The sequence below is a fragment of the Botrytis fragariae genome (assembly GCF_013461495.1).
Source record: "Botrytis fragariae strain BVB16 chromosome Unknown tig00000006, whole genome shotgun sequence".
Lineage (NCBI taxonomy): Eukaryota > Fungi > Ascomycota > Leotiomycetes > Helotiales > Sclerotiniaceae > Botrytis > Botrytis fragariae.
Window position 1 is genome coordinate 1030536 of NW_023500988.1, and position 26120 is coordinate 1056655.

Genomic DNA, 26120 nt, shown 5'->3' on the forward strand with positions numbered 1-26120 from the left:
ACATTGACAACTGCTACATCTCCAAATCACTCGTTCATCTGTAATAATATCCATGCTCCACCACTGCTCTTGTTCCTGTCTCCACTGAGCCACAGCTTGAACTTCCAGCTCACCAAAACTATCACCTGGATACATCTCAATGTATGGTCTGTGTTTTTCCAGATCGTCTGTAAGTAGAAAATAACGAATATGGTACTTGGGGGACGTAGTACTATCCTTTTCAATATTTTGAAGTTCGATAATTGGTTCTGATTTTATTGGTATGTCGCCCGCAAGAAGGGAAAAGGCTTTGTTGAGTCGTAGGCGAGAGTTCAAGGCCGATAGGAAGAGAGAAAGGAGGTTGGATGAGTGTCCCCTTGGGACGCTAGTCGCAAGACAGCAAAGAATGACACTTGAAGACATCTTCTCTCGCTTGAGTGATGCGGTTTGGAAATGGACAAGGACTCAATGTAAGTTCTCAAACCATTCTTCCTCCGGATAGATACGTTTCCTCCTCGGATTTGCAGTAACAAGCTATGAATATCTGAATTGATCGCTGAACTCAATTTTACATGTGTAAGTTTACTTGAATAACACGATGGATTTTTCGTTATGAATCACCTTCTATACGGCAGCACACAATCTGCCTGCCGTATGGGTTATAAGCACCCTGTCGACTCTGTTTTCATTTTGCGTAGCTGTGTGCATTTCATAGCAAGTGAGGTGTTGCCATGGTGAACTCTTCAATTGATTGCATGCTTGCCCGTGAAAGAAGTCATATGAGGTTCCTGGCAATGTTTAGGTGCCTGGGAAGAACGAATCTTGAATTGTTAGTTGAGACGAAACAATGACCAAAATCTTGTGACAATAGAAGGTGCGTGAGTATAGATAGACCCCTTTACTTCCTATGAACACCAAGTTCAGGACGTTCAAACCTCCCTCGGGTTGTGTTACCTGCAAATATATTTCGACTTGTAAATCATGCCGCTTCTGACTCACGCGACATCGCAGCTAGAAGTGTTGTCTCAAGATTCTAGCGAGTTAATAATGTCAAGCTTCTCATTCTTACACTGAAATTTGAACATGAAGAGCGTAAATAAACGACATATCCATTGAAAAGCAAACCGGAATAATGGTACCCCGCACCCCTCAATCACCCCTCTTCGCTTCACTCCCCACCCCCAACTTTTCCAACCCTCAAACTTCGCACAACTATTGAGACAAAACACGACAATACTCCCCCAAGTATCAAGTTGAGAAATTTGCGTAAAGCAGCCCACGATCACAAGATAAATAAAAGCAAAGACGGAGAGTAGGCACAGCACACGAACCAATTGACATTCAGTAAACGGAGAAACGTACACCAGTCGGATTCCCAATCGAGAGGAATCCTACTTCCGAATCACAGAGTACATTCAAGTCTCATGAGAATCTACTACTTTCTCTCAACAAAAGAACGATTCAAGATCAATCCAATCGGATCACTACCCATCATGGAATCATCTGGAAAAGACTGATTCGCGCTTCCTCGAGAATTTTGCACCAGACCAAAATCACCGATTATTTCTCATCGAAACGACACATGACGCGAAGACTTTTGATGGTGAATACTAGGACACTGATTCTTGAATCTACTCGGACTAGAGCCCGAAATCTCGAGACATCAGAAGCGCCAAAATTGAGCAACAAGAAAAGAAGATCTCCTGGTAAACTTTTAGTACTCCCAGACTCAAGACACTCAACCTTTTTTCCATGCATTTCAATCAGATAAGCACCACTCAGAACTCACATTCCGCATCTGCAGCGCAGCTAGCCCAGCCACATCTTAAACCCATCCCAATCATGCCCATCTCAGAAGCAAAAGTAAAACCTCAACCGCTTTAACGATCCCACTTCTAACCGCGCGATGCGTTCCTCAAAATCCCGATAGTTTCAAGACAATAACAAAACTACTTGGGCGCTGGACGACTCGAGATCTACCGTACATACATACGGACCAGTGAATACACACACACGGTACCTATCACATCCAGCAAAGACATACCTCCCGTTCATGAATATGCATCAACAACCACCTCGATTGCCATGTCACACTCGCCGCGTCTAGACAATTGACGTGGTCCGCCACGCCTTCCTGGATTGGCACCCCGTCGCCGCGCAGAAAGAGTGGAGCGTATCGGCTACGCAGCTGGAGCGCCAAACACATGGCATCCATCTGTGGGGATGGGATGCGCTAGAGTCTTTGTTGGTACTGGTATGTATGTATGTGCGATAGACGCAGATGCAGATGGTGCGGTGAGGATGAAGTTGAATTGTATGTAGAATGGTTGGATTTGTTTACCGTTTGTTTTTACAAGGAGAGCGGGTTGCGTTGGGTTGGGTTAGCACCCGGTATGTTCTGACGGGAGGGGATTGGGATGGACTGGAGGGGCTTGAGGAGGGGCAGAGATGCAGTGTGGAGTTACTATACATCATTTCATTTCATATCATATCATATCATCCACAGTACCTACTGTACACCAAGACCTCGAGTCCAACGTAAATGAATATACATACCAAGCGAAATGTGCAAAGGAAGCGGTGTGCTACTGCCGGGCGGTGTAAGGTTATTCCAACTTCCGCCCCTCTATCTTCTCGAGCTTCGGCATCTGTTCCAGGCCCACCCACAAATCACATCATGAATCCAGAAGAGAAGGATATCCGTAGCGGGGCGGAAGTACCGGTTGGTTGGAGCCTCAAGGTGCAAGGATGGAGGGGAATACACTCGTACATATATTGTAATTTGTACGGACGATGGAAATTAGAATGGGAGAGAAGGATATTGCCGTGTAGGCGGTGAAATATCAATTTAATTCCCTTGCCTTCCCTTCCTTCCCTTACCTTCACACGCAAGCCCGAGACAAGGAACAGGAAGATGGGGAGCACGGCATGTGGAGAAACTTTCGCGTTGCATATTGTGGGTGGAGGGGAGGGAGGGGTCCGAGGGGTGTGTTTCGAAAAAAGGGGTAAAGGGAGAAGAAGAAGAAGAAGAAGAAGGAAGACTTGTTTGCTTGGGTACAGTGAAATCATAAAAATATATAGGAAATAAACCAATAAATAAATAATAAATAATAAACACATAAATGATAGCAGTGGATACATATTTAGCCCCCAAAATTAGAATCGATCAATCTCGTGCCACACCACAACTGTTCCATAGTGTTTCAAAAGAATCATATCATATCGTCTTGCGCAATCTGAGCCATTCGACTGTGTGTGTCTTGCTTGAAAAAGGAAAATCTGTTTCACATGTACGGTAGAATTCTCTATAGGGATTACAAGGTGTATGTTTATCGGTGATCGAACGATCATCACATGATCCGAATAGCGTCTTACCTACTAAAATTACTAAACACACACCACAATAAAGTTACCACCACGCCGCTGCAACCCCCAATATTTTCTACTGCGAAAAACAAATATGGAGAGGCGGCGCGGCAAGTGCAAGTTCTTGTTTGGGGTTGGACTGTCACAAGGAGATTCATGCCGTGTTTGCAGGAGCGTTTGTAGAGTTAGTTTTTGGGGAGGGGTCTAGATCTTCTTGATATGTTTGACTTTGATTCTACTCAAACCTTATTCTGATAGGAACTCACGGTGCGATTATCGTTCACTGTGACTGATAGATGGCAGAGGGCTTAGAAGTTGGTGTTGGTGTTGGGATGAATAGAATAGAATAGAATAGTTCGCACTGCTCGTACAGTCGGTACACTAATCCAAGATTGAATAACTTATCCCACTTCCCGTTTGAGCTCAAAGATAGATATATTTGTCGCGTCTGACTGTACCCTATACTCCTCTGTACGGAGGATCTATTTCTTCCTCCAGCGTAACATCACATCCATACCACCAAGGTGCCACAGCGCCACGGCAATACCACTCTGGAGACAAGGCTTGTTCTGGAAATACAGAGGGAGATTGATGTATGCAGGTTTGAGGAACATTGCACACATACACACATACATACATCGATGCAAGGACAATTGTGCGCCGGACGGAGTACGTACGGTACACCCAACTTCTTTTTCTGGATACATGATCCGAGGATGTATATGGAGTGTGTGAAGGGTCAGTAGAGGGGCGGGATTATCCTTATGCGTGTGAGGAGGCAGGTGTACACACTAGGTAGGTATCTCCGTTTGTGATGCGAAGTGATGTGATGTGAGTGGCAAAGTCAATTGGGGTGGAAGTGAAGAATCGGAGGAATCATTGAGAATTCCGACTTTCTGCATAATGAAGTGTATAATGATAATGAATGTGAAGATGGGGAAAAAGGGGAGAAGGGCCGGAGGGAGAAAGGGCCGGAGGAGAGAGATGTCTTGAGATTGGTTGGATGAGTATCGTATCGTGTCTACTGGATTGGATGATGTGCCGTAATTGACATTTGACAAGCATGTCAGGTACTGGGAATTTGGGGTAGTGTGATGTTTATTTCTGCGTGTGAGTGATTTGGTTTAGAGGGGCACAAGGGGCACAAGGGGATAGTTTGGATGGATGATTATGCTAAATGTCAAATATCAAATGCATTATCATCAGATGTTCTACCTGTCTACCGAGGGAAAGATAGCTGGGTAACATTGAGCGATTGATTGATCTAGTGGGACCAAAAGTCAAGTCAGTCACCCACGGAGCGGATAATTGATACGACCTATCTACGGAGGTATCGGATTGTGTGATCAATTGAGTAGTAGTACCACACCAGATATTGAATCAATAGGTTAGATGACCGACAACGGAGAAGTAGGAAAGCGGAGGGTGGTATTGTGAAGGCGTGGAATGATTTTATTTCTGATGTGAGGATATGGTGAGAAGGATGAAGGAATGCATTGTTGGAGGGATAGGAGGGAGTAATGGATGCAAGGTGGTTTGTCATGACCTACGCCTTTATTCGAAATGTGCTGAGAGGGCGTAGAATTATTGCTGAGTGAGAAGGTTGAGGGCTGACAGTTTGATATAGTAGGGAGTAGATACCTGGATGTGATAGTCGTTGATGCTGTACATTTTGACAAACTCTCAATTACTCGAATTGGTATATCCTCGAAAATAAAACCATACCTATTCTTGAAATCCCAATCCCAATCCCAATCCAACATCAAGTTTAAAATTCAAAGTTCTCGAACAATTCCAATTCCAATTCCAATTCCATCTCCATCTCCATCTATCCTATCCCTTTCGCTTTGATACCCACGTTCCCTCCCCCCCTCGCACGTCTCCCCTCACCGATCTATTTCATACCATCCCATACCCTACCTACCATACGGTTTATTCCCAAAAACCCCTGATCGACAAGGAGGGGCAACCGCGTCGAAAGTTTACGAATCAATCTCCTTTATCAGCGATTTCCCAAGATCACACTTCCCTGTTTGGTTTGATCACTGATGAAACTTGACATGAATCTTTGTGGTGATATATTGACAAAGACCTGTTACGATCTGTAGACTGCGAAATGGAATGTTGGTGTTTATCCCATACGGTAATTAGAGAAAGTTTATCTATCCAGGTATCATAACTACGGAGGTTTCTCTCATCTATGAAAGACCGTCTTTCTCTAACATACTAAAGAAACTAGAGGTGGATCATCTTTTGTTGTTGAAACTTTATTGAGGAAGGTTTTGAGTGATTTTCTAGGGACATGGGAAGATTGGAACATTCGGGAATTTATTCATTGAGAAATCGGTGGAATTTTGATTTTGAATAAAGGGAAATAAAGGGGTTCATTTTTCAATCTCTCTTTACGAATGGTGTATTCTGAGCTGGGCTGGGCTGGGCTGGGCTGGGTGGAGGACGGAACATATGTCGTACTTTTTGATATGATTATTAGTAACGTATACGTATCCAGCTCTAGGTGGCTAGGGAGTACGAACGAAGGTACGAACGAAGGTACGAACGGAGGCAAAGAAGCTCCACTTGAGTTTTGGAAGTATCATCATAATTATCATTATCATCACCATGGTAGGTTCTGTGCTCGTAATAGATTCGCATAATGAAGCGATGATTGTATATACTATTCCAGCATTCCGGCAGGTAGCACGTTATGTAAGCCAAGTACATACAAGCGAATACCTGGTAGTCATCCAAAGTAGAGGCAAGAGATAGAATAGGTACCCTAGATAGGTAGGTGGGTAGGTAGGTGTAGGTAGGTAGGTAGGTAGATAGATAGATAGGTAGGTAACCAAGTAAAGTTTCCCAAGCCTTCTTTGCTTGTTGGATGATGATCTAAATTTAGGATGAAAGGGTGCACACATCAATGGTTCTTTCGATTTCTTTCTTTCTACCTGGGTGATTCGCCATCCTTACGTATGTTTATATGGGACAGGTATGGTAAGTGGTAGGTAGGTAGGAATGGTAACTGGGAAGCTCTTACAAGAGTTCCATCCGACTCTCGCGCAGTGGTGCTATGAGATCTACTATGAATCATGAACATAAACTTTGAACCACCAGTGAACCCTCAACCCTCAACCCTCAACCCTCACCCCCAACCATAAACTCTATCCATAACTTTCGACTTCAAACTTCAAACTGATAAACCATCGGAATGTGACATGGAGGCTGTGTTGAGTTGGTTTTGGACTACTGTACGGTACGGCAAGGTAAAAGGCTTGAGCCCACTCACCCACTCGCCCACCTGCCCACCTGCCCACTCTTTACGATGTGTTGGAAAAGGGAATCTGGAACCCATAAATAAGAATGTACAATGTAAAAAGAGAAGATGTTTAAATCTTACTAAATTGATTCAAATGGCGTGAACTTGGCGTGTTACCTTCGTACTTAAGCATCGAGACTCCTCCCCCTAAGCCTAATACGGCAAGTTCTCAGATAAAGCATGGATCTTACTGAGAACATTCCTTTCTGGGATCATGCCCTCCCATCAAGTAAATGAATGGTGTGGTGTGATTGGTCCCTTGAATTCCTAGAATCATCTTGAATAAACCCCTTAACCGAACACCGTGTTCAATTGATAAAGAGGACAGATCTCCCACCTCGAATATTCCCATTTCACTCACACAAGCAATCCAATCTCTCTCGCTCTCTTCTTTTTACTCCAACGATCCTTGCTTGGAATCTTCCATCATCTTCTCACTCTTAATTCTTTCCTTCCATTCCTTCATTCTCATTCGTCTACCTGCTGGAATTAAGGCATTCAAGGCATTCAAGGCATCCATTGACTCACACATTCCATCTCAAGTGGGCCATCTGTCCTCCTCATTATGGGCTTGTCCACATTTGACGCCCTCCACAATATCCTACATCTACAATAGTCATTCTGTGCATAAACCCATTTTGATTGTCCCTTTTCCTCTCCATCTCCATCATAGAACATCAACAAGAGATCCACTCAGGAACTTAAGAACTAGGTTTCATCATCATCCACTTTGAGTTTGAGGTCAAGGTCGAGGTCAAGATCGACGTCGTCATTATCAACAACGTCGTCAACCTCACACACAACCAACCCACACACATAATCACCTCACCAAAGATGTCGACTCCAAACTTAAAATTTGAGTTATCACCAGCAGAATCGATCGCCGAATCATTCACTTCAATACCTGGTCAACAATACCCTTCATTATTTCACACCGAAGGAAGTATGGAGCCACTACAAGCTATGACTCCACAATCTTTTGATGGTGACAGTATGTTTGGGGATGATATGGGTGAGGATATGGGTTTAACTGGAAGTCTTGCTGGTACACCTGCCCCAGAAAAGAAACAAGTCAAGAAGAGAAAGTCTTGGGGTCAACAATTACCTGAACCAAAGACCAATCTCCCTCCAAGGTAATTTAATTCATCTATCACTCATCATTCAATAACATTAGCTAACCTACCACAATAGAAAACGAGCAAAGACAGAAGATGAAAAGGAACAACGTCGAGTTGAAAGAGTTCTTCGAAATCGTCGAGCTGCTCAGACGTCAAGGGAAAGAAAGAGACAAGAAGTTGATAATCTTCAAGCAGAAAAAGATCAAATCGAACGTAGAAATACCGATTTGCAATTACAATTGGCGGATATGCAAGCTAGATACGAAGAAGTTCGTCGAAAGCTAGAAGAAGTCACCGGTATGGCTGGCGAAAATATTACACCAGCATGCCTTCCTCCTTCATCTGTTACTTCAACTCCAAGTCGAAAAGAAAGTTTCGATGGACAATCCCCCTCGCCTTTACAAAACAATTATTCGGAATGGAAGAGTCTGGATCAATAATGACACCAATTAGAGATAGTCACAATACCATGCAATCAGCAATTGGTACTGTTGATCTAGCTTCCGTTTCACCACCACCACCTTCAATGGAATCAAATGACGAGGACTCATTCAACCCCAGTTCTTTCGGTATGACACAACATTCTGCTGCAATGTTGTGCGACCTGCAGTGTCAACCGAAAGCACAAGGGCATTGGATGAGTACCCCTCGGAATATTCTAATTTCACGGGTTTTGGTCAGTACGCTATGGGTTCAAATGATGACTTCACCAGTCATCTCGAATATCCTGATTCCCTTGGTGCAGATCAAACTTTCTTTAATGAACGGATCGGTCCTATCGTCGACGCCTTCACTAATAACTTTGATAATTTGGCTACTGACAACAACGGCGCCACTAACGATGCCTTATTCGCGGACTTCATTCACCAAGACGAGATCACACCATCTGCGCCCGAAGTACACTCTTCGGATTCGATTGTTGAGGAGACTCTTAACCTGCAGTCCCAGCTTGGCGCGTCCTCTTCTGGATGCGACGCTGGAGACAATGCGGTTGTCGTCTAATCAACAATCAGCTAGCGATTGTATGAACGGCGCAAAGGTGTTTGATCTTCGTTACGGTGGTAAGTCTTCGAGTTTGGAATCTTTAATAACGTTGTCTTGGGCTATTAAAGTTATAATGAAGGAACAGGCACAGGAACAGACGTCGACAGTTTCAAAACCGGACGCGGTAATGAATGTTGAGCAGTCTTCTGGGAAGGATTTGTTTGAATTTAGAGAGTTTAGTAAGGTTAGGGTGCATGGGAATTCTTCTGTGAAGGATAACAGTATATTTGGGGAAAAGTCCTTGGATGGACATTGGAGTATGGCGTTGGAGGATGATCAATAAGTTGATTCATTTCTCTTGAAATTAGCGATATCATAGGGTGGCTGGCGTGCTAGACCTTGTATCATCACCATTGTGCCAATACAAATATTGAACATTTGTTCACATGAATTTTTATCGTTCCATCCGTGAAGTTTGATTGTGATTGTAATTTGTGTAGAGACCTCTTGTTCCTTGGGGGTGTCGCTCCGCTAGGCCACTGCCGTGGAGGCTTTCGCGCTTCGCTTGAAGAAACGAATGTTATGTAAGTCAAGAACTTTCAACCTCTTCAAGTATCCATCAATGCTGCGCCAAAATTAATCGTTATGAAATCAAAGCAATTGCTGTCTATCTATCATTAATATTCCAATACTTCAAAACCTTCAAACTGAATCTGTAATAATCGCCATCTATCAATATTCCAATGCTTTGAAAACTCCAAACTCCAAACTCTTAATCAAATTTACACATCTTTCGATGAGATGCAGTACGGCGCGATGCGATGCGATGAGATGAGATGCGCGTACTGACTGACTGAATGAATGAATGAATGACTGGTTGATTGTAGACCCCAGTAGGCAGGCAGGCAGGCAGGTGGGGAGGTAGGTATAGATCAACAATGATCATCCGCTTACCTACCGATCCACCTACCCAGTCATACCCACTCCCGCCATCGTGTTGAACCCTCGAACCTTCACCCTCACCATACTTATTGATATCAATATGATACAAAGTGCTGGGTGGACTGTGACTGGGACTGGACTGGGATGATGAACTGATATGATATGATCCACCTGGTCCAAGTGAATGAGATGAGGACATCTCGTGCTTACTACGAGCATGTGCTATCATTGTTGGTCTTCGTTGACGTCTAGGTATTATATCATATGATGGTGGCGGTGGCGGTGGTGGCCTATCATAATCGTGTTTATGAATCACACCTCTTGAGCGCGGATCGTGACTCTCAAAGGGATAGTCGTCGAGATGCACAAGCTCCCGGCCGGGATGCGAAGACTCTTCGAAATCTCTTTCCGATCGTGGCCTGTGGTGTTCGCTTCTCATTCCACTGTCCGCTACACTTCTCGTTCTAGCACTTGTGTCAGTGCCCAGTCTACTGTCCCTCGACGAACGGTGGGGCGGGAGCCTGGCAGTAGAATGAGAAGCAAGAGAACTATCCCCTCTCTGTGTTTGAGATCCTCAGAAGTCGGTGCTTCCCTTCTCGCTCTTCTCTTTTCCTTCTCCGCTTCACTTTCCTTTCTACTGTCCCTCGTAAAATTAGAAAGGGAAGTAGGAGCATAATTATGAGCAGAACCATGTGTGCGAGATCCTCTGGCTGCGTTGCGCGTGTGATAACGTCTTTCAGAAACTTGGCGGACGCTTTCCTCTGGAAGTACTACACGCCCATCATCATCACCAGATCGTGTAGACACGGTGGATCCTTGAGTGGGTTTATGGCTGCGTGGCGCTCTCCTTGATCCTCCTCTGGATTTGTCTTTTTCAAATTCGCAGGATCGCAATACCAATCGTCTCTCTTGATTATTAGAAACATGCGCCGGCTGCTCATCAATCGTATACAAATGCTCATTACGACGACCCTGCGTCGTTTTGATCGTTGTACCTGATCTCCTCGAAGAAGCAATCGAAGCAGTCGATGGTGGTCTCGACGATGGAGTTGTCAAAAGATCACTGTCCGCATAATCATGAGCCTTCTCCACCTGTTCCCCCTTTCGTCAAAGCTAGCGACTGTTACTTGGCTCTGGCCATCGCTATGGGTAGATTTCGGGACACTGGGGACACGGGAGCGATGAGAGTGGCGGGACATCTCGGACGAACCCATGATTTCTTGAATGAGAGGCGAATATGCGGGACTTCGGAATTGCTGTGAAAAATGAATCGTGCACGATGCAGATCTTTCTCGTCAGAACTTTTCAGGGTATAAGAATGATGTATATATATAGGCAGTATTTTGAATATATATATTAGCCTGAAATAGCGGTCACTTCTCGGGAGTCGGTACAGAAAAGGGGTCGAGAAATCTGAGCCGAGACCCAGAGGGGAATATTGCTTAGACGGTAACCCCTTGGTGACCCAATCCAACGATAATTTTTGTCGACATATTATGGAAGTAACAAGAGGCTGAGGGGTTTAATTAGAGCCATAATAACCATTTCGTCCGAATAGGTCGGAAAATGAGGCACTGGAAAGTTTCAAGGGTTGCCTAGTAGCAACTTGTAAAGTAGATCGACAAACAAAGAGAACACCCGGAAATATTGACTCGTTACTTACTGATATTGGACTTCACTCTCATTTCATGTACGTCTCAAACACTCTGCCGGACCTGCATCGTGGTGCCTTCATTGCTTTGCTTTAGGTACCTAGAAGAAGACAACGTTTCAGCGAAGCGAGATGGAGGGGGATAAATGTCCAGGTTGAATTTACCTATTTGGTGTGAAAGTTATAAAGAAAATCTTTTCAATTCTACGATTAAAAAAATCTAATGTATGAATAGTGGTAGATTGAATTGTATTTTATTTTAACTGAGATAGACAGTGGGCAAGATGGCGAGAAAGGGAAATGTAAAAAGAAAATGATGAATGGTGAGCAGAATTGGATTGGGGAAGCAAGCTATTGAAGACAACGGGGGAGAGATTGTTTTATACGGAGTGGATGAAGACAAGGTAATTAGAGGCCTCTGGTAATCCGATGATTTAATCTCTACACAAATAACAAAATGAGATGAGATTTCCCTTATCCTACGGCGCAGGTTAAAATGATTGGCATTTCAAGACCTGCGCCGTAGTTATGTAGATGGACGAGCAAACAACTGGATAGAGGAACGAATGAACCACTGGATAGATGAATAAATGAATGACAGATAGATAGATACGAATAAAGGCCAAATAAATGATAGTATATATATGTATTCCCTCCTCTACTCCGATACCTAAAGAACGACGAGGTAGAAGTACGGAACAAATTGTCAATTCGATTCATTATGAATCAATACTTCCCCAATAACCGCAGATATAACAGCAAAGCTGTGTTTCATAACCGATGTAAGCTTTCCAGTGGACCAGTACTTAGACATGCCAGATTGTCATGTCAATGAGTCGAAATTATACCAAATTCTCAGCGGTTTGTCTATTTTCGTCGTCTCTGAGAATAATTCGATGAGCATCATTTCGTCCTAAGAATCCCTCTCGATTCTCTTCGCTTTCACTGTGGAAGTGAAATTTGAGCATAAAAGTTTGGTTTTGAATCGGTAATGCTATGATGTATTGTATGGCCCTAAAAGAAAATATCAGAAAACCATATCGACAAAAACATTGTTGATAAACTTACATAGCGAAAAAGGCGACTACAATGCCATCAACCACGAGATAATTTTCATAATTGTTCACCATCCCACCAATCATTGAAAATGCTAAACCACTAGCCAACAAGAAATCCAGAACATTTGTAGCTTTGGCTCCATTTGGTCTAACAGATAATTGACTCTGCCATGAACCACGACTAATTTCAACAGTGACATGAAAGACTGATGAAACGAATGTATGTAGGATTCGAACGGTATTAAAGATCAAACTGAGCATGAGAAAGACATCAGCAGCAATATATTTCTCATAACCATTGATAACGAATAGTGCGAAAGCGGCTGATCCGAAAGCGAGGTTCATGAGTCGGAGAATAAGTACATAGTTAATGGTGATAGAACGACTCTTGGAGGTACGAAGGGAATATTCCTCAGATGTTCGATATCCATCTGAACTTGGGGCGATGTATCGATCCGAATCCGAGGATTCTCGAGGAAGGGGTGAATAATCTGGGGAACCCATGATTGGAAATGAAGAGTTTGTTATTGATGTTGTAATTCTAGTCTGACGAGAATGTGAATGCGTAGAACGAACGAAGAGAATGAACGAGAAGCACTACATGGAAATTAGGGACATTTGGGTAATAAGTAAACAAAACAATACGATCTCCAATCCACGTATCCAATTCTTATGTAAACAAAATGCAAGTTATCTATCAAAGCGCTTCGTGTAAGAAAGGCGGCGCATGAAACTGTATACGGGAATTTCGAAATCGCTCCCACAAATCAAACAGATTAACTCGGCCACTTAACCTTAACTCTCAATGACCTATTGCGAGTGTCATATGTATATCAAAGGTTATTGGCTGGAATACTCGCTTGAGTCCAATCTTGCATATACCCAGCCTTAGGGAGGATTTAAAATGCATACTTTTGTACTAAATTGGCCGGGACTGCAGAGCATAGCCACGTTAATGGGTTCACCGTGCCGGCTTCTAGGAGACACTCGAGGATGAACCATATAGTGAAAGATGAATGCCTAATTGTCCACCAAATTGATAAGATAAGTATCCTTGAATGTTTCAGATGAGTGACATACCGTCCCAACCTCTTTCGCTGTTAGTCGTGAAGAGTCTTCGGGGCGTCGTAGACGTTCTGTCTTGATAGGTACTTTGTAGGCTCAGTGATTACCCGTATCTCCTGTTGATCTTAAATTGTGCCATTCTTTATGTCTGCCTTGAGATATCATCAACTAAATAGATTGAATGCATGAACGGTTCATTGATGGTGCGTATGTCCTCTTGAGTTGACTAGATAATTGGATCTTTGATAGAAAGACAAGACAAACGTAGTTATGAAATGATGGATTGAGAATATGGGGATCTTTCCTGTCAGTAAAGTTGGTGGGGTATCTAAGTCAAGGCAAGAATGAAAGGTTAGCGCATATTACATAACGTTCTATCATCTACCAAGAATACCAGCGACGAATGTGTATTTACAAACACAAGTTTGATCTTTAATGCTTGAGGTCGCGGGACAATTCTAAAACATCAAATGACCACTACCAATCATTCAAACTCACACAGATCTACTTCTCATAATCAGAACACGATATCCAAGCACCAGAAACAAGTAGATTCGCAAGTACATTTCAACCATCACATATCGAGTTTCTAAGTTTCTGTCCCTCCTACAGATGCCTTGATGGTATTCCCTCTTCTCTCCCTAATCAGTCACTACTCTCCAAGACAAATCTTTGATCGCCTACCCCTCATTCCTGCTCTTTTGAACACACCGTCTCCTCCCACCCCCTTCCACTTCCCTCTTAAATCCCGCCTGATGACTTCAACTTTAACATCTCACACCACTACCTACCTACCATACTACCCTCTACCACCCACCCCACGCAATTTCAGAAAATCCCAGCGAGCTCTCCCTTACCACCAAACTTTGAACATCATTACTTCCCTTCCCTACCCCCATCCCCATCCTTTTCCTATTCCTATTCCCGCCCACACACCTCCACTTCCATATCCATACTCACATCAAGCCCCATCCACACCCATACCCAAACCCACAACACCATACTGAAAACCACTCATTGTATCCTCGCATATCCATACTATATCCTCACCTCCATCCAGCCCAAAAAACCACATTATATCACCACCACCCTCTCAAACCCCGAACTTCACCTCCCTCTCTCACTCCCCACCTTCTTCATGGGGGCAAGCCCCCAAACCCCCTTTAGCTCGCTTCGCTCGATTCTCAAACATCCTTCCCTTATTTTCGAACCCCAACCCTCAGTGTCTACTCTTCATAGTCCTAATCCTAATCGTAGTCTGCCCCCACGGCAGTGGCCCCCGGAGGGCCAGCGGAGCGTCATTTATGTCCTCTTGACTTGGATGCATGCTTACATTAATACATATATGAGCTCTAAGAAATATATCAACGGTCACTCAAGAAATCCTCACAATTTGATATATGGGGAAGTTAGTTCGTATTTCAAGGGGTAGAAGCAACGCCAATATAGATTCATCTATAGTGATCTAAAAAAATTTCCTTCCCTTCATCATCCATCCATCCATCCATCATTCATAATAAAAAAAAGCTCATTTCAATATTCATCTAGGTATTCGTTTGCTTTCATTCGTTCGTTCGTTCATTCGCTCGCTCGCTTGCCTTCCATCAACTATTCATCTCTCCATGTATATGCCCCTTATTCATCCACCACCTCGCTTCCCCATTCTAACCATCATTTCATCTACAAAATTGTGCCGAAGCTATATTATCAATAAGATTAGCATGCGTCGCAGTATAAATCGCTCCAAGAAAACTACTAAAGAAACTTACCCAAAAGTCTGTTTGATGCTTCTAACGTAATATTCGCTCCAATTTCTCTTTGTAACCTCTTCTTGACCAACTGGAACACCAGACCAAGAAACTCTCATAACCGTAACATTATCAACATCATTTTGATCAAAGTTAATTTCCAATCTAGAGAAATGTCCTTGTGGCCATTGATCAAGTCTCCAACTTTGTACGATTTTTGTTGGTTCAACAAGTTCAAGGTATTCACCAGAAACATTGCCTCCGAAGAGCTCGAATTTTCCTCCCTTCTTTGCACCTTCAAATAATTTTGGTGCGGCGCGTGTGAATGCGGCAATTCGGGAAGGGTCGGTAAATGTTTGATAAAGTTCTGAAGCTGGAGCTCTGAATTCCTCATTATCGGTAACAGTAGTTGTGTTGACTAAAGAAGAACCCTTGTTGGTAGATGTGCTTGTAGATTGACCTGGAGCATTATGAGGGTATGTCTTTGCGGCTGTGATTTTGGCAGCTGGATTTGCATCTGGTGCATGTTGAATATCCTTTCCATGTTCTGTAATAAGAGCAGGACCTAACTGAGCGAATTGTTTTCGAAGTTGTGGAATAACCTTTGCACGAAGAAGATCCTTGACTGGGGCTTTGGAATTGGCATCGGAATAAATATCTATGTCAAACTAAAAAATCACAATTAGACAAATTATCCCAAGCAGACATTCAGGAGACGATTCAAACATACAACATACTCATTTTCTTCTGTATCATGAGCAACTTCAGGAACTGTGATGGTACCACTAACGGATTCATCATCTTTGGTTTTGCCTAGTCCAATTAGACAGAAATTCATAATATTGACTATAACTACAGGGCATACCTGAATACTCAATAACGAGCTTGACATCAAATATGGTAATGACCTTTCCCTTTCGTTGATTGACATCAACATCTCCATCCATACTAATCAATTTATCCAATTGAGCAGTAACACCATCCTCCTCTGCTTTCACCTCCTTTATACTATCCTCCAACCATTGCTTTGCCCATGTTGAAGCATCTTTGTTTACCCAGTGCCAATTGTTTGGGTTGTGAAGAACCATATTGATTGAAGTTTGATTGAAAGCTTTTGTTTAAAGAATCTGCCAAAATTGATGGTCAGCAACATGCATTTTCAAATGAATGTGAAGATTTTTCAACATGTAAATGAAAGGTTTTTTTTGTTCAGAAGGAGGCCCGAAGGCCATAGCATTGTCTTCAAAGATATGAGTACAAATCGACTCTGACTGGTGCCAGCTTGTGTCTCATCATAAAAAAAAGAGGAAGGGGGTTTGAGAAGAGATCTCTGTAGTGAGAGCTTTTGCAACGTACCTTTAATCTGTAGAAGAAAAAGAAAGGAATTAAATGTAGGTAATTATTAAGAAAAGCAACACAATCAAACTTGCAAAGTTGATATGTTTTTAGATTGAAGAAAGAAGAGAGTATTTAAGTAGAAGTAGGAGAGTTGTTGCGATGGTGGGAAATGAGGCAAAAGTCAGAAATTATTTTGAAGAAGAAATCAAAAGAATGAATTGGAAGTTTTGAAGACAAGAAGAGGTTCAAGGTCAGTGGGGCTAAATTCTAATATGGTGTAGTGTGAAAAGTGTGATGCCTTAGAATAGATGAGAATTGTAAGGCATCTTACCTAGGTACCGGTACGTTACCACTTACAACGTGGAGTGTGGAAATCAAAATTGATCTTGAATCCACGAATGTCCTCATCTACCTACCTACCTACCTAGTATGCACGACAGGAATACTCGAAGAACTGGCGACGACAAGTATTGGATAGTCACTGGCAGTGCTAAGTGTACTTCCCGAGACAGACAAGGTATCTTCATACCAGTAAGAATTTCTTGAAACCATTCCATCCACTCTCACGGATCTAGAGTGCGCGCACAAGCCTCAAGAGGAAGAAGTCGTCAGCTAGCAATAGCCAGCTCTCTACCATGACCTAGTAATTATCATTTGAGGCTCAACCGCCCCGATCATCTCAATTTGGAGAGTCCGGGAACGAACAGCCAGGATCCGAATGAAAGTGCTCGAGTATGATCTCCGAACAATTCAACTCGGTGATCAACTCAGCGATTACTGGGTGTTCCGAATTTCATCTCTTGGATAGCGTCATGTGAGTTTTCCATCATATGATCAGCTAATCAAGCCAGCCTTATTACCTTGGCTCGATTGGCAGCCGGAACGGATCTTGTTGGTGTAAGTTTTCTGTCTGTCGAATGGATAGCGGCTTCTACCAAAGCCGGCGCTTACAATTTAGTTTCCGTCCGGGAGTTGGTGAAGTCGTGTTGGTAGTTTCGTATTGAGATAAACTGTGTGACTGAACTGTAAGCAATTTGATTGTTGTATTGTTCAAAAACGAAAGGAAGAAATCAGTTTTCAAAATAAGCATTCGATTCCAGGGTTGTTGAATTCGTCATAATCTGAAAAGGACGATCGCGGCTTTTATATATATATCATCTAGTATCTTTATCAAATGTCTCACCTAACACCTACCCACCTACAAAGATACGTAATAACCTCGTAGGTCAAGAGAATTTCATAGTCATCGAGTAGCTAACCGTACTAACCCAAGTCCCCCTTTCCGCAAGCGATGAAGATTTTCCCCTCCAAAGTCGAGTCAAGTATCAAATCTTCACCAATACCGGTAATGTTTTCGTGTCCAAGGGTCGACATTTGCGATATTTGTGGCTGCGAACGTCATATTCCATTCTACCCTTGTTAAATGCAGCCACTCATGCTTCAAGAATGGATGAGGGACCAACCAACACAAGTGCATGGAAGAAGCGGAACGGAAGGGATGCACGTCAAGAAACAAAGCGTGATCATTTTGACTTTTATAGATCTACAAGTACAGTAGCTTACTTAGATCGAGCTTAATAATTATCCTTTTACTCATCCAATTTGCCGGACTCTCTCCCTCACTCACACTCACACATTCGGTAACCCCGATGCTAAATACTAACAACGAAGACTCATGATTCCGCCGGAATGCAAACATCAACAGTGAAACCCGGACGAAAATAGAGGTACCTAGGTAGATAGATCCTCAACAGGAACGCCGTCTAACCTCTCATCAATCCGTTTTCATATCTTGGCGTCTATCGGAAGTGATCCATTAATCCAAGTTCGGTCTTAGGCATATACATATCTTCTCTCTCTCTACTTGTAACCCTTCATTCAAGTCCAAGTCCTGCCACCAATACGGACATACCAAACCACACCCATGACGTAGTTCATGAACCCTCCAATCCACCCCCTCAAACCAAAAAAATAAAATAAAGGATTATCATCATACTTCCCTACCAAGAAAGAACAAACACCAAGCGTATCTTTCGTAGTTAGTAGTTTAGTTGCTTCATAATACATCAAGCTTTTGTTTTACCTTTCGACTTGATTTTTCTTTCTCCTCTTCTCTTTCTCTTTTCCCTTTATTAATTAAGATATCTTCTTATCTTTCCATCTCAAGTTTGGTTCCTTCAATTGCTTTAAGATTCAATTGTTTTTCAATAACTAATCATATTGAAATAATCCTTTGTTGCTTTGAGAAATCCCATTGATAATCTTCACTATCATCCTTATCATCGTTGCCTTTTATACGACATAGGGACCTGTACCTCTTCAAAGCAAAGAAAAGAACAACTTAATTCTCGAAATACATACTACTACATTACTACACCACACTACCATCCAATTCCCCAATTCCCAAACTCCCCAAGAAGTTCAAGTTCCCATCTTTCAAAATGGCAATCATCTGGGGTCTAGATCTCCGGGATATGCAATGGGGAAAGTTCAAGGGAGCTTATATGTTCAACCACGTTTATCATCTTCGCAAAACCAAGATGATCGTATATCAAATCGCCATGATTCTATGTGTGTGTTCGGAATCGGTTGGGACGGCGGCTCTAAGTGGTAAGAATCCTTCTCTCTTCTTGTCCTACCCTCATCCACTCTCATCTCATCAAAAAGGAAAACTACTAATATTCATACCCAATTCTCAGATTACGTCGATCAACGAGATGGCATTAAATCGCGTTACGGATATCATACATCAGTCCGAGACATTGTTGGAATTTTCTCCTTCAACATCTTTGTCGGTATAGCCGTCGCAACCATTTTTGGTTCCGGTTTCTTCTTCGATCTCTTCTGGCCCCAGCGTCATGAATCCATCGCAGTCAAGAAAGCATGGAAGATTTGTTCGGTCTTGATGTGTTTTCTTACTTTCGCAGATGCTATTGCTCTTACCGTATGTTTATATCTTGGAATCATCTCATCTCTTTTACTCCCTCGCTAACCATTTCCGTACAGGTCATCGTAGCCACCCAACGCGCAACGATCGATGGATTGACAAACTCCGAAGCACAACAATATTTCGATTTGAACGGTCCCCCAAATCCTATCTACCGCAAAAACGCATATTGTGTTGCTTCCGTCGTCCTCCTATGGCTCGGTATGCTAGGCACGATTGCTAGGTTAGTTATCCCCTCAACGTATCATTAAATCCACCAACTAATCCATTCCCCAGTACATATATCATGTGGAAATCCCTCGCGCATGACAAGGTTCATGGACCATTTGCCAGCAACTTCGGTCCCAAAGATGAACCATGGCAAATCCACACCAAATCTGCTGCCATTGATACCAACAGTCCATCGATGGCCGAATCGGGTATTGGTGAGCAACCCATCGCTGCCACCAATGGTCCAGCAATGACTCAACCAACCAATGGTCATCAAACCGTTCATCACACAACTTAAGATCCATTGATCTACATACTCCAACAAAACTAAATATATGAAATTCATAACCGAAAACCAAACGAGGAGAAACAGAAGCGGAGAAACATTTATACCCCACAGCACGATATTGAATGAGATCAATATTCTTTTTGGAAAGGAATGAAATGGCAGGAAAGGAAAGGAAAGGGAAAGGGAAGGGAAGAACGATTGTGTTTTATTACGTCACGCATGCAGAAGGAAATGAATGATACCAGGCATGGAATTGGAGTTGGGGGGTTTTCTTTGAATATTAATCACTTTGGTTCATGAACTAACTTACTTACCCACCTACATAGGTCAAGGGAGGATAGTTCATGGTAATGAAAAGCGTGCATAATTACTACCATTTTTTCTTCTTTTTCGAAAAGAATGCTTTGGACTTGCTGTGACGTGATTTGATCAATGGCACATTGGTGTAATTCTGTATTTGTTCATGTTCGTCATGGCACTCGCCCTGTGACTGACTGGCTGACTGAGCATACACACACAAATAGGTATAGTTTTGAAACGGACAACACTCACACACATACCTAAAAACCCCCCAAAACCATAATCATCAACGTAACGTATAATTTAATCATCTTATTCATTAACCGATTGACTGATTGGACTGTATGTAATTACTTTTTTCCTCGCCTAGCACCCCCCCTTCCACTTCCACCCCTGAGCAATGCTTTGCAGAATTGAATATCATAAAATAGCCATACAACTTGCACTAGCTCAAGCTCAAGTCATGCGCTTGAAATTAAGCAAGTAAGTGATTGCATTTCGCATCTTTGATAATATTGTCTTCTTCCCTCCTCCACCCCTTCCCCAACCAAGAAAAAAAAACAATCGCAAGGAATCGGGGCCGATGTGATACGCGTGCATGGAAGCGTGATATGTATGGTGTAGATAGATCCGTCGTATCCCATAATACATTGTCTACACTCAACTACCTAACCTCTCGGCTTTGATCCATCCATCCACGTAGCCATAAAATTTATATGGTCGCATCATTCCTTACCCCTCTTTCCCTCCCTGTCTCCTCAACCCCTCGGAGAAGAAACACCTAGCCAGACAACACAGAGTCCAGCTTAGCTTATACTACTATATGTATAGAGATAGCCTACACCATAAGTTGAATTCGCTTGTATCTCACAACCGCTGCTGAGGAAAAAGAAGAAAAGAGCGCATCGGAAAGAACGAGAGAAGACAAGACGAAAAAAATGAACTTTAACTAAAATCAAGGGAATTCGTAAAAAGGAAAAAGAGAACGAATTCCTCGCTATGCATAGAAAGAAATTATATGCACCAATTTGGCCACCCTCCTTTCAACCCAAAAACGCCCCGATTGAGGAATTGAACCTCAAAACTTATACTGTGAAGAAATATAAAGCGAAGATAACAGCTGAATAAACCAGGGTATACCTCCCATCCATTTCCCCTTCCCATTCCCCAATGAGAATGATGATTATTTCATGAATATGAGTAATTCTATTTCATACATTCTCGGGTTTAAGTTTCATTAGACGTCATTTAAATTTCATACATTCGTTTATGCGTTTGCATTGTCAGCAACTTCGACTATTCTTTCGGTTTCGTCGATGCTGGGTAATAGGATACGATGACCACGTTCGGATTTTGGAACACCGTCTCGTGATGCACCAAAGTCGAGGACCTGTTGAAATTATTAGTAAAGAGACAAATGGAGATTTGAAAGTGAATAAATACTAACCTCGACAAATGTGAAATTGTCACGTTGTACGGCTGCAACACATCTTCTTCCATCAAATTTGACTTGCCAGACACCACTCAAGTCACCTAAAAGGTCCTTGATGCATTCACCAGTTTTGACATCCCACATTTTCAAAGTACGATCTGATCCAGATATAACCTTTTGTCCATCATGTTGGAAACATGTAATGGCACCTGTGTGTGCACTCAAAGTACTCTTGCACACACCACTTTCGGGATCCCAAATCCGTAATGTTGAATCTGCAGCTGCCGAGACAAGACGTTCATCACGTAAATCCAAGAGACCAACAAGGGAGGTATGACCTTCAAGTGTGAATAAACAAGAACCAGTCTCGAGACACCAAACCTTGACATATGTATCCATAGAACCACTGATACATCTATTGCGTTTATGATCTAAAACAACACTATAGACTTTTGCAGTATGTCCTGTTAAACGATACAAAACTTCACCTGTTGAGATTTTCCATACTCTCACCGAACAGTCGTAACTACCGCTTACTAAAGTATCCTGATGAGCAGCGATAGCACGAACTGAATGAGTGTGTCCAGCTAATACGCGAACAAAGTAAGGGCAATCAGCATCATTAGTTGGTGGTCCAGTTTGAATGTATCGCTTATCTCCTTGGGCTGGTAATTTCCATACGCGTAATTGAGAATCACGAGAACCAGTAATAATAAGAGGTTGCTCAGGAACCATAATAGATTGACCACTCGCTGTCTTTCCTGCTTCTGATGGCATCAGGATTTGTAAACATCGTACAGTTGAAGTATGACCATGAAAGACTTGAGTGCAAAGACCTTTTTCGATATCCCAAACCCGTACTGAACGATCAGTGGATCCAGAAACAAGAACATTTCCTTCATATTGTAAAGCCCAAACGCCTCCATCATGTCCTTCAAGCTTTTTGCGTAAAGCTCCAGTTTTAGTATCGTAGACATGAATACATGTATCATCACTACCTGTCAAGATCTTTTCATCATCAAATTGAAGACATGTAATTACATGAGATGGATGAGCTTTGAAAGCCATATGATGAGGTTCAACAGTACGATTTGTCCAGCTATGTCGAAGGAGAAAGTGTCGGCGATAAAGAGATTTAAAGAGATGAAGTTTTCGTAATCCTGGCAGACCTAATTCGGGATTTGGTACTGCCAATGCAGCAGCAGAAGCAGCGCTTAGTGGGCCTTCAGATTTATGAAATCTGGATGCCGGTTCTAAGATTTTGGTTGAAACATCATTACCTGTCGCTCTCCTCTTCGCGCGTTCCGATCCCGAATTTCCAGTAGTTCGCTTTCTTTTAATGGTAGCCCGAGGTCTTCTAAGTGTGTCAATCTTGCTGCCACTACCAGGCGTGTTTCCTTCCACACTGAGTGATTTGTCTTTACTACTCAAATCCATTTCGTAACCATCCGGCCCATAAGGATCTTGCCATGCCCAACCTTGACGTATTGCTCGCTCGAGTTCTTCAGGTTGAAGTGTAAAACCATCACGATCAAAAAGTTCTTTCCATCCAGTTTCGTTCGAGTCAATAACATTTCTCCAACGCTTCGAAACTTGTGCGGCACGACAAAGGTCTTTATGGTCCAGGTAACTTAAAATATGCAGGCTTAATTCAGCAGGAAGTTCATCAAGGAAATCGCACATCAAAGCAGGATTTACGAAACCCGCAACAGCCCGCAAGGTTTTCCTGGAGCACCTTCTACTAAGCTGATACATCACCAGGGCCTTCAACTCGCTTGGCATCGCATCGAAAGTATCCAGCATAGAACCAATCTCCATGACGGTAGAAATTTGTGAATGCAATCCTGTAGGTCTGATATGCCGATCTCGAGTCGTACTTGTCTGATCTACCTGAATAGCGTACTCATCTAAAGTCTCCTGACTGTCGCCTGTATCATCGTTGTCAAATTCAGGAGAGGTTGGAGTAGGCGACAGACCAGGACTAGGTAGGCTTGCGTTTTGAGCAAGTGCAGTATTTAAATGTGGGCGTTGGCCTTGTGCAAAGTTTGTATCAAGACCAGCCGACTCAAGGTCAGATTCTGCGATTGGGGGTGTAGCAACTGCGTTATTAAACGTTTCTTCGCTGACAATTTCCGAATGACTTTCTGAATTCTCGAACGAACTATTTTGGCTTAGACCAGACTGGGGGGTGTATGCATTGGTTTGAAATCGAGAGATTGATGAAGGAACATCTCTTGAGGATAACTCTACTTCGGACAAATCGGGAGTTACTGGCAATTCGGGTAAGTGCATACCAAGACCATGGTTTCGACGTCGAATTTCGGGTTGAGCAGTCGAGCCTACATTTTTAACTTCATTATTGGGAACTTCTGCTGCTTGTGGACTGCTAGGTCTGCTGACGGGTCGATAGTCGGACGTGCCTTTCGATTTCGAACACCTTCTTCTCAAGTTGCTACTTTCCGCATCCAGCTTGATCATTCTGTCTGTTCTAGCTAATCCATCTTTGAACTGTTCACGATTCTCTTTTGATCGACAGCGCGAGAGAGATTTGTGAAGTGATTCGATTTGTGAATTCTGGAGATTTTTGAAGATTAGTAATGTAGATCTCAAAAAAGCGTACAAGAAAATGAAAATATTCGAACCTCGTGCATAATACTTCGTAAATTATCTTCCTCATACTCCATTTGTCGTCCATCAATTTCGTATGAAAACCTGGTAAGCTCAGCAGGAGTCGGCTTGAATGCTAAAGGATATTCCTTTGCGTCAAGGCTATCGACTGGTCGAGGATTTTGGAAGAGTAGTGGAGGATATGATCGCTTGGTTGTAGTGGTCGTGGTGACAGTTTTCGTTTCTATAACATCTTCCAACTCAACTTGCAATCTGGATGCATGTCCAACTGTATCGTCTCCATCTTGCCATCCTAAAGAAACTGTCTGACTTGGATGTCGAGTCTCGACACTATGCTGCAACAACTTCGAATTCGAAATGAACGGACTCGGGGAGGCGTCTGATTTGAATTTTGGTGTTCCAGGCATTTGAGTACTTTGGGAAAGCGTTCGGTGTTTACTCTGAGGTCTATGAGGAGGATCCATTTTGTCGAAATTCGAGTGCTCAGTTGAGTTGGAGACTTGAAGCAAAAGTTCCGGCCTGCCCCTCTCCAATAAGCCGTACGCGTTCCCTATATGAGGCTGACCACACGCGAGTATACGGCAACTTTAAAACAAGCCCTAGTATCCTATGATTCCAATGATAACATAGCCAAATTAATCGACGTTGAAAAGTATTATCGTGGTCGTGGTGGGGGGATTTGAGATATGGAATCGACACGGATGACAGACAATCCGCAGAGTATGAAATCGGGGGCAACGTGTAAGAAGAACCGTGGTGAGACAATATGAAGTTGGCGAGTGGAGACTATTATATTACTGACAATAAAGAGAAAGAGAGAGAATGTACAAGAGAAGGAGAGAAATAAGTCCTTTTCTGGGCGAGAGAAATGAAGTACTGCGAAGATTTATCTCAGCGCGTGTACTGGTGGTGGTGAATGGAAAGTGGAAGGTGGAGATAGATCGGTTCGTGTATGGTTTGTTTCGCCGGGTTTAAACTTTTTTTTATTAAGCGGTTCTGGACAAGAATGCTCATCCATTCATTCATGGCCTTCACCGTACAATGGCGATAAATAGGTAGGTATCGTACCTAGATACTACTCAGCTACGTACCTACGTACTGGCTGTGTGTATATGTATATACATATGTACTATTCTACAAAGGCAGGACAGGAAGGCGGAGTCGGCGAAATGGAACGTCAACGTCAGCATCACATTCTCATTCATTCCAATATATTTATATTTAAGATTACATCTTTGTACGGAGCACATACTACCAAGATATCTATATCCATAAAAAAATGGGGTCCTCGTGATTCTTATCATTTTCTTGGAATATCACTTACTGTCCAGTATCGTCGCCACAATACCTCACGATCTACCTCTTTTTCATACTCGGGTTTCTGTGCCCCTTGTTGTAACGGGGAAGAGGTACGATTTTCGGGCTGATGTCTTCTATATGTACATACGATGGATCACACACTCTGTTGCATGCTAATGAAAGGGCAATGAAATGTCGACATTTGCTTTCTTTCCTTCTTTGCTTGGTACAATCGAAAAAAGGAGATCTTCTAGTTGGAGAACCTCTGTGTATTTACCTGAGGCGAGCCCAACTTACTTTGAAAATGTGCATGATGATTTTCATGGCAATATATCATAGTCTGAATTTGCCATCTCAAATGACTCGATTTTTGAGTAAGTAAGGAGAACTCCGCACGACAAAACCTTACCGTATGTGCCGAGCCCGCCACAAGAGGGATTATACGACACTGAG

The 26120-nt window shown here is 42.7% G+C and overlaps 7 protein-coding genes across 7 annotated transcripts; 4 read left to right on the plus strand and 3 right to left on the minus strand.

Annotated features, from left to right (window-relative positions):
* Positions 1-2202: 2202 nt before the first annotated feature.
* Positions 2203-2583, plus strand: Bfra_001495 (uncharacterized protein; the record flags this gene model as incomplete). The annotated part of the gene is given in 3 exon segments (XM_037331924.1): positions 2203-2237; positions 2255-2370; positions 2486-2583. 3 exon segments carry the CDS (start codon positions 2203-2205, stop codon positions 2581-2583), a joined length of 249 nt encoding a protein of 82 aa, XP_037196078.1.
* A 73-nt stretch (positions 2584-2656) lies between these two features.
* Positions 2657-3050, plus strand: Bfra_001496 (uncharacterized protein; the record flags this gene model as incomplete). Its single annotated transcript, XM_037331925.1, has 2 exons — positions 2657-2745; positions 2873-3050. The coding sequence occupies 2 exons, from the start codon at positions 2657-2659 to the stop codon at positions 3048-3050; spliced, it is 267 nt and encodes an 88-aa protein (XP_037196079.1).
* A 4442-nt stretch (positions 3051-7492) lies between these two features.
* Bfra_001497 (putative transcriptional activator hac1 protein) lies at positions 7493-8778 on the plus strand (the record flags this gene model as incomplete). Its single annotated transcript, XM_037331926.1, has 4 exons — positions 7493-7791; positions 7850-8148; positions 8202-8345; positions 8387-8778. 4 exons carry the CDS (start codon positions 7493-7495, stop codon positions 8776-8778), a joined length of 1134 nt encoding a protein of 377 aa, XP_037196080.1.
* Positions 8779-11857: 3079 nt separating this feature from the next.
* Bfra_001498 (uncharacterized protein) lies at positions 11858-12915 on the minus strand (the record flags this gene model as incomplete). Its single annotated transcript, XM_037331927.1, has 2 exons — positions 11858-12367; positions 12422-12915. 2 exons carry the CDS (start codon positions 12913-12915, stop codon positions 12196-12198), a joined length of 666 nt encoding a protein of 221 aa, XP_037196081.1. The 3' UTR covers positions 11858-12195.
* Positions 12916-14962: 2047 nt separating this feature from the next.
* Bfra_001499 (putative aha1 domain family protein) lies at positions 14963-16312 on the minus strand (the record flags this gene model as incomplete). Its single annotated transcript, XM_037331928.1, has 4 exons — positions 14963-15175; positions 15246-15892; positions 15955-16037; positions 16090-16312. The coding sequence occupies 4 exons, from the start codon at positions 16310-16312 to the stop codon at positions 15157-15159; spliced, it is 972 nt and encodes a 323-aa protein (XP_037196082.1). The 3' UTR covers positions 14963-15156.
* Positions 16313-18746: 2434 nt separating this feature from the next.
* On the plus strand, positions 18747-20370 carry Bfra_001500 (uncharacterized protein). The gene is made up of 4 exons (XM_037331929.1): positions 18747-19172; positions 19262-19506; positions 19569-19732; positions 19786-20370. The coding sequence occupies exons 1-4, from the start codon at positions 19004-19006 to the stop codon at positions 20015-20017; spliced, it is 810 nt and encodes a 269-aa protein (XP_037196083.1). The 5' UTR covers positions 18747-19003; the 3' UTR covers positions 20018-20370.
* A 1205-nt stretch (positions 20371-21575) lies between these two features.
* Bfra_001501 (putative cell division control protein) lies at positions 21576-24832 on the minus strand (the record flags this gene model as incomplete). Its single annotated transcript, XM_037331930.1, has 3 exons — positions 21576-21698; positions 21756-24314; positions 24383-24832. 3 exons carry the CDS (start codon positions 24830-24832, stop codon positions 21576-21578), a joined length of 3132 nt encoding a protein of 1043 aa, XP_037196084.1.
* Between the last annotated feature and the right edge of the window lie 1288 nt (positions 24833-26120).

Bases quoted from the DNA above. Each gene is read 5' to 3' on its own strand.
- Bfra_001500 (XM_037331929.1), top strand. From the start codon at position 19,004: ATGGCAATCATCTGGGGTCTAGATCTCCGGGATATGCAATGGGGAAAG. The intron at 19,173-19,261 runs GTAAGAATCCTT...CCCAATTCTCAG, and splicing joins TGGGACGGCGGCTCTAAGTG to ATTACGTCGATCAACGAGAT. The intron at 19,733-19,785 runs GTTAGTTATCCC...TCCATTCCCCAG, and splicing joins ATGCTAGGCACGATTGCTAG to TACATATATCATGTGGAAAT.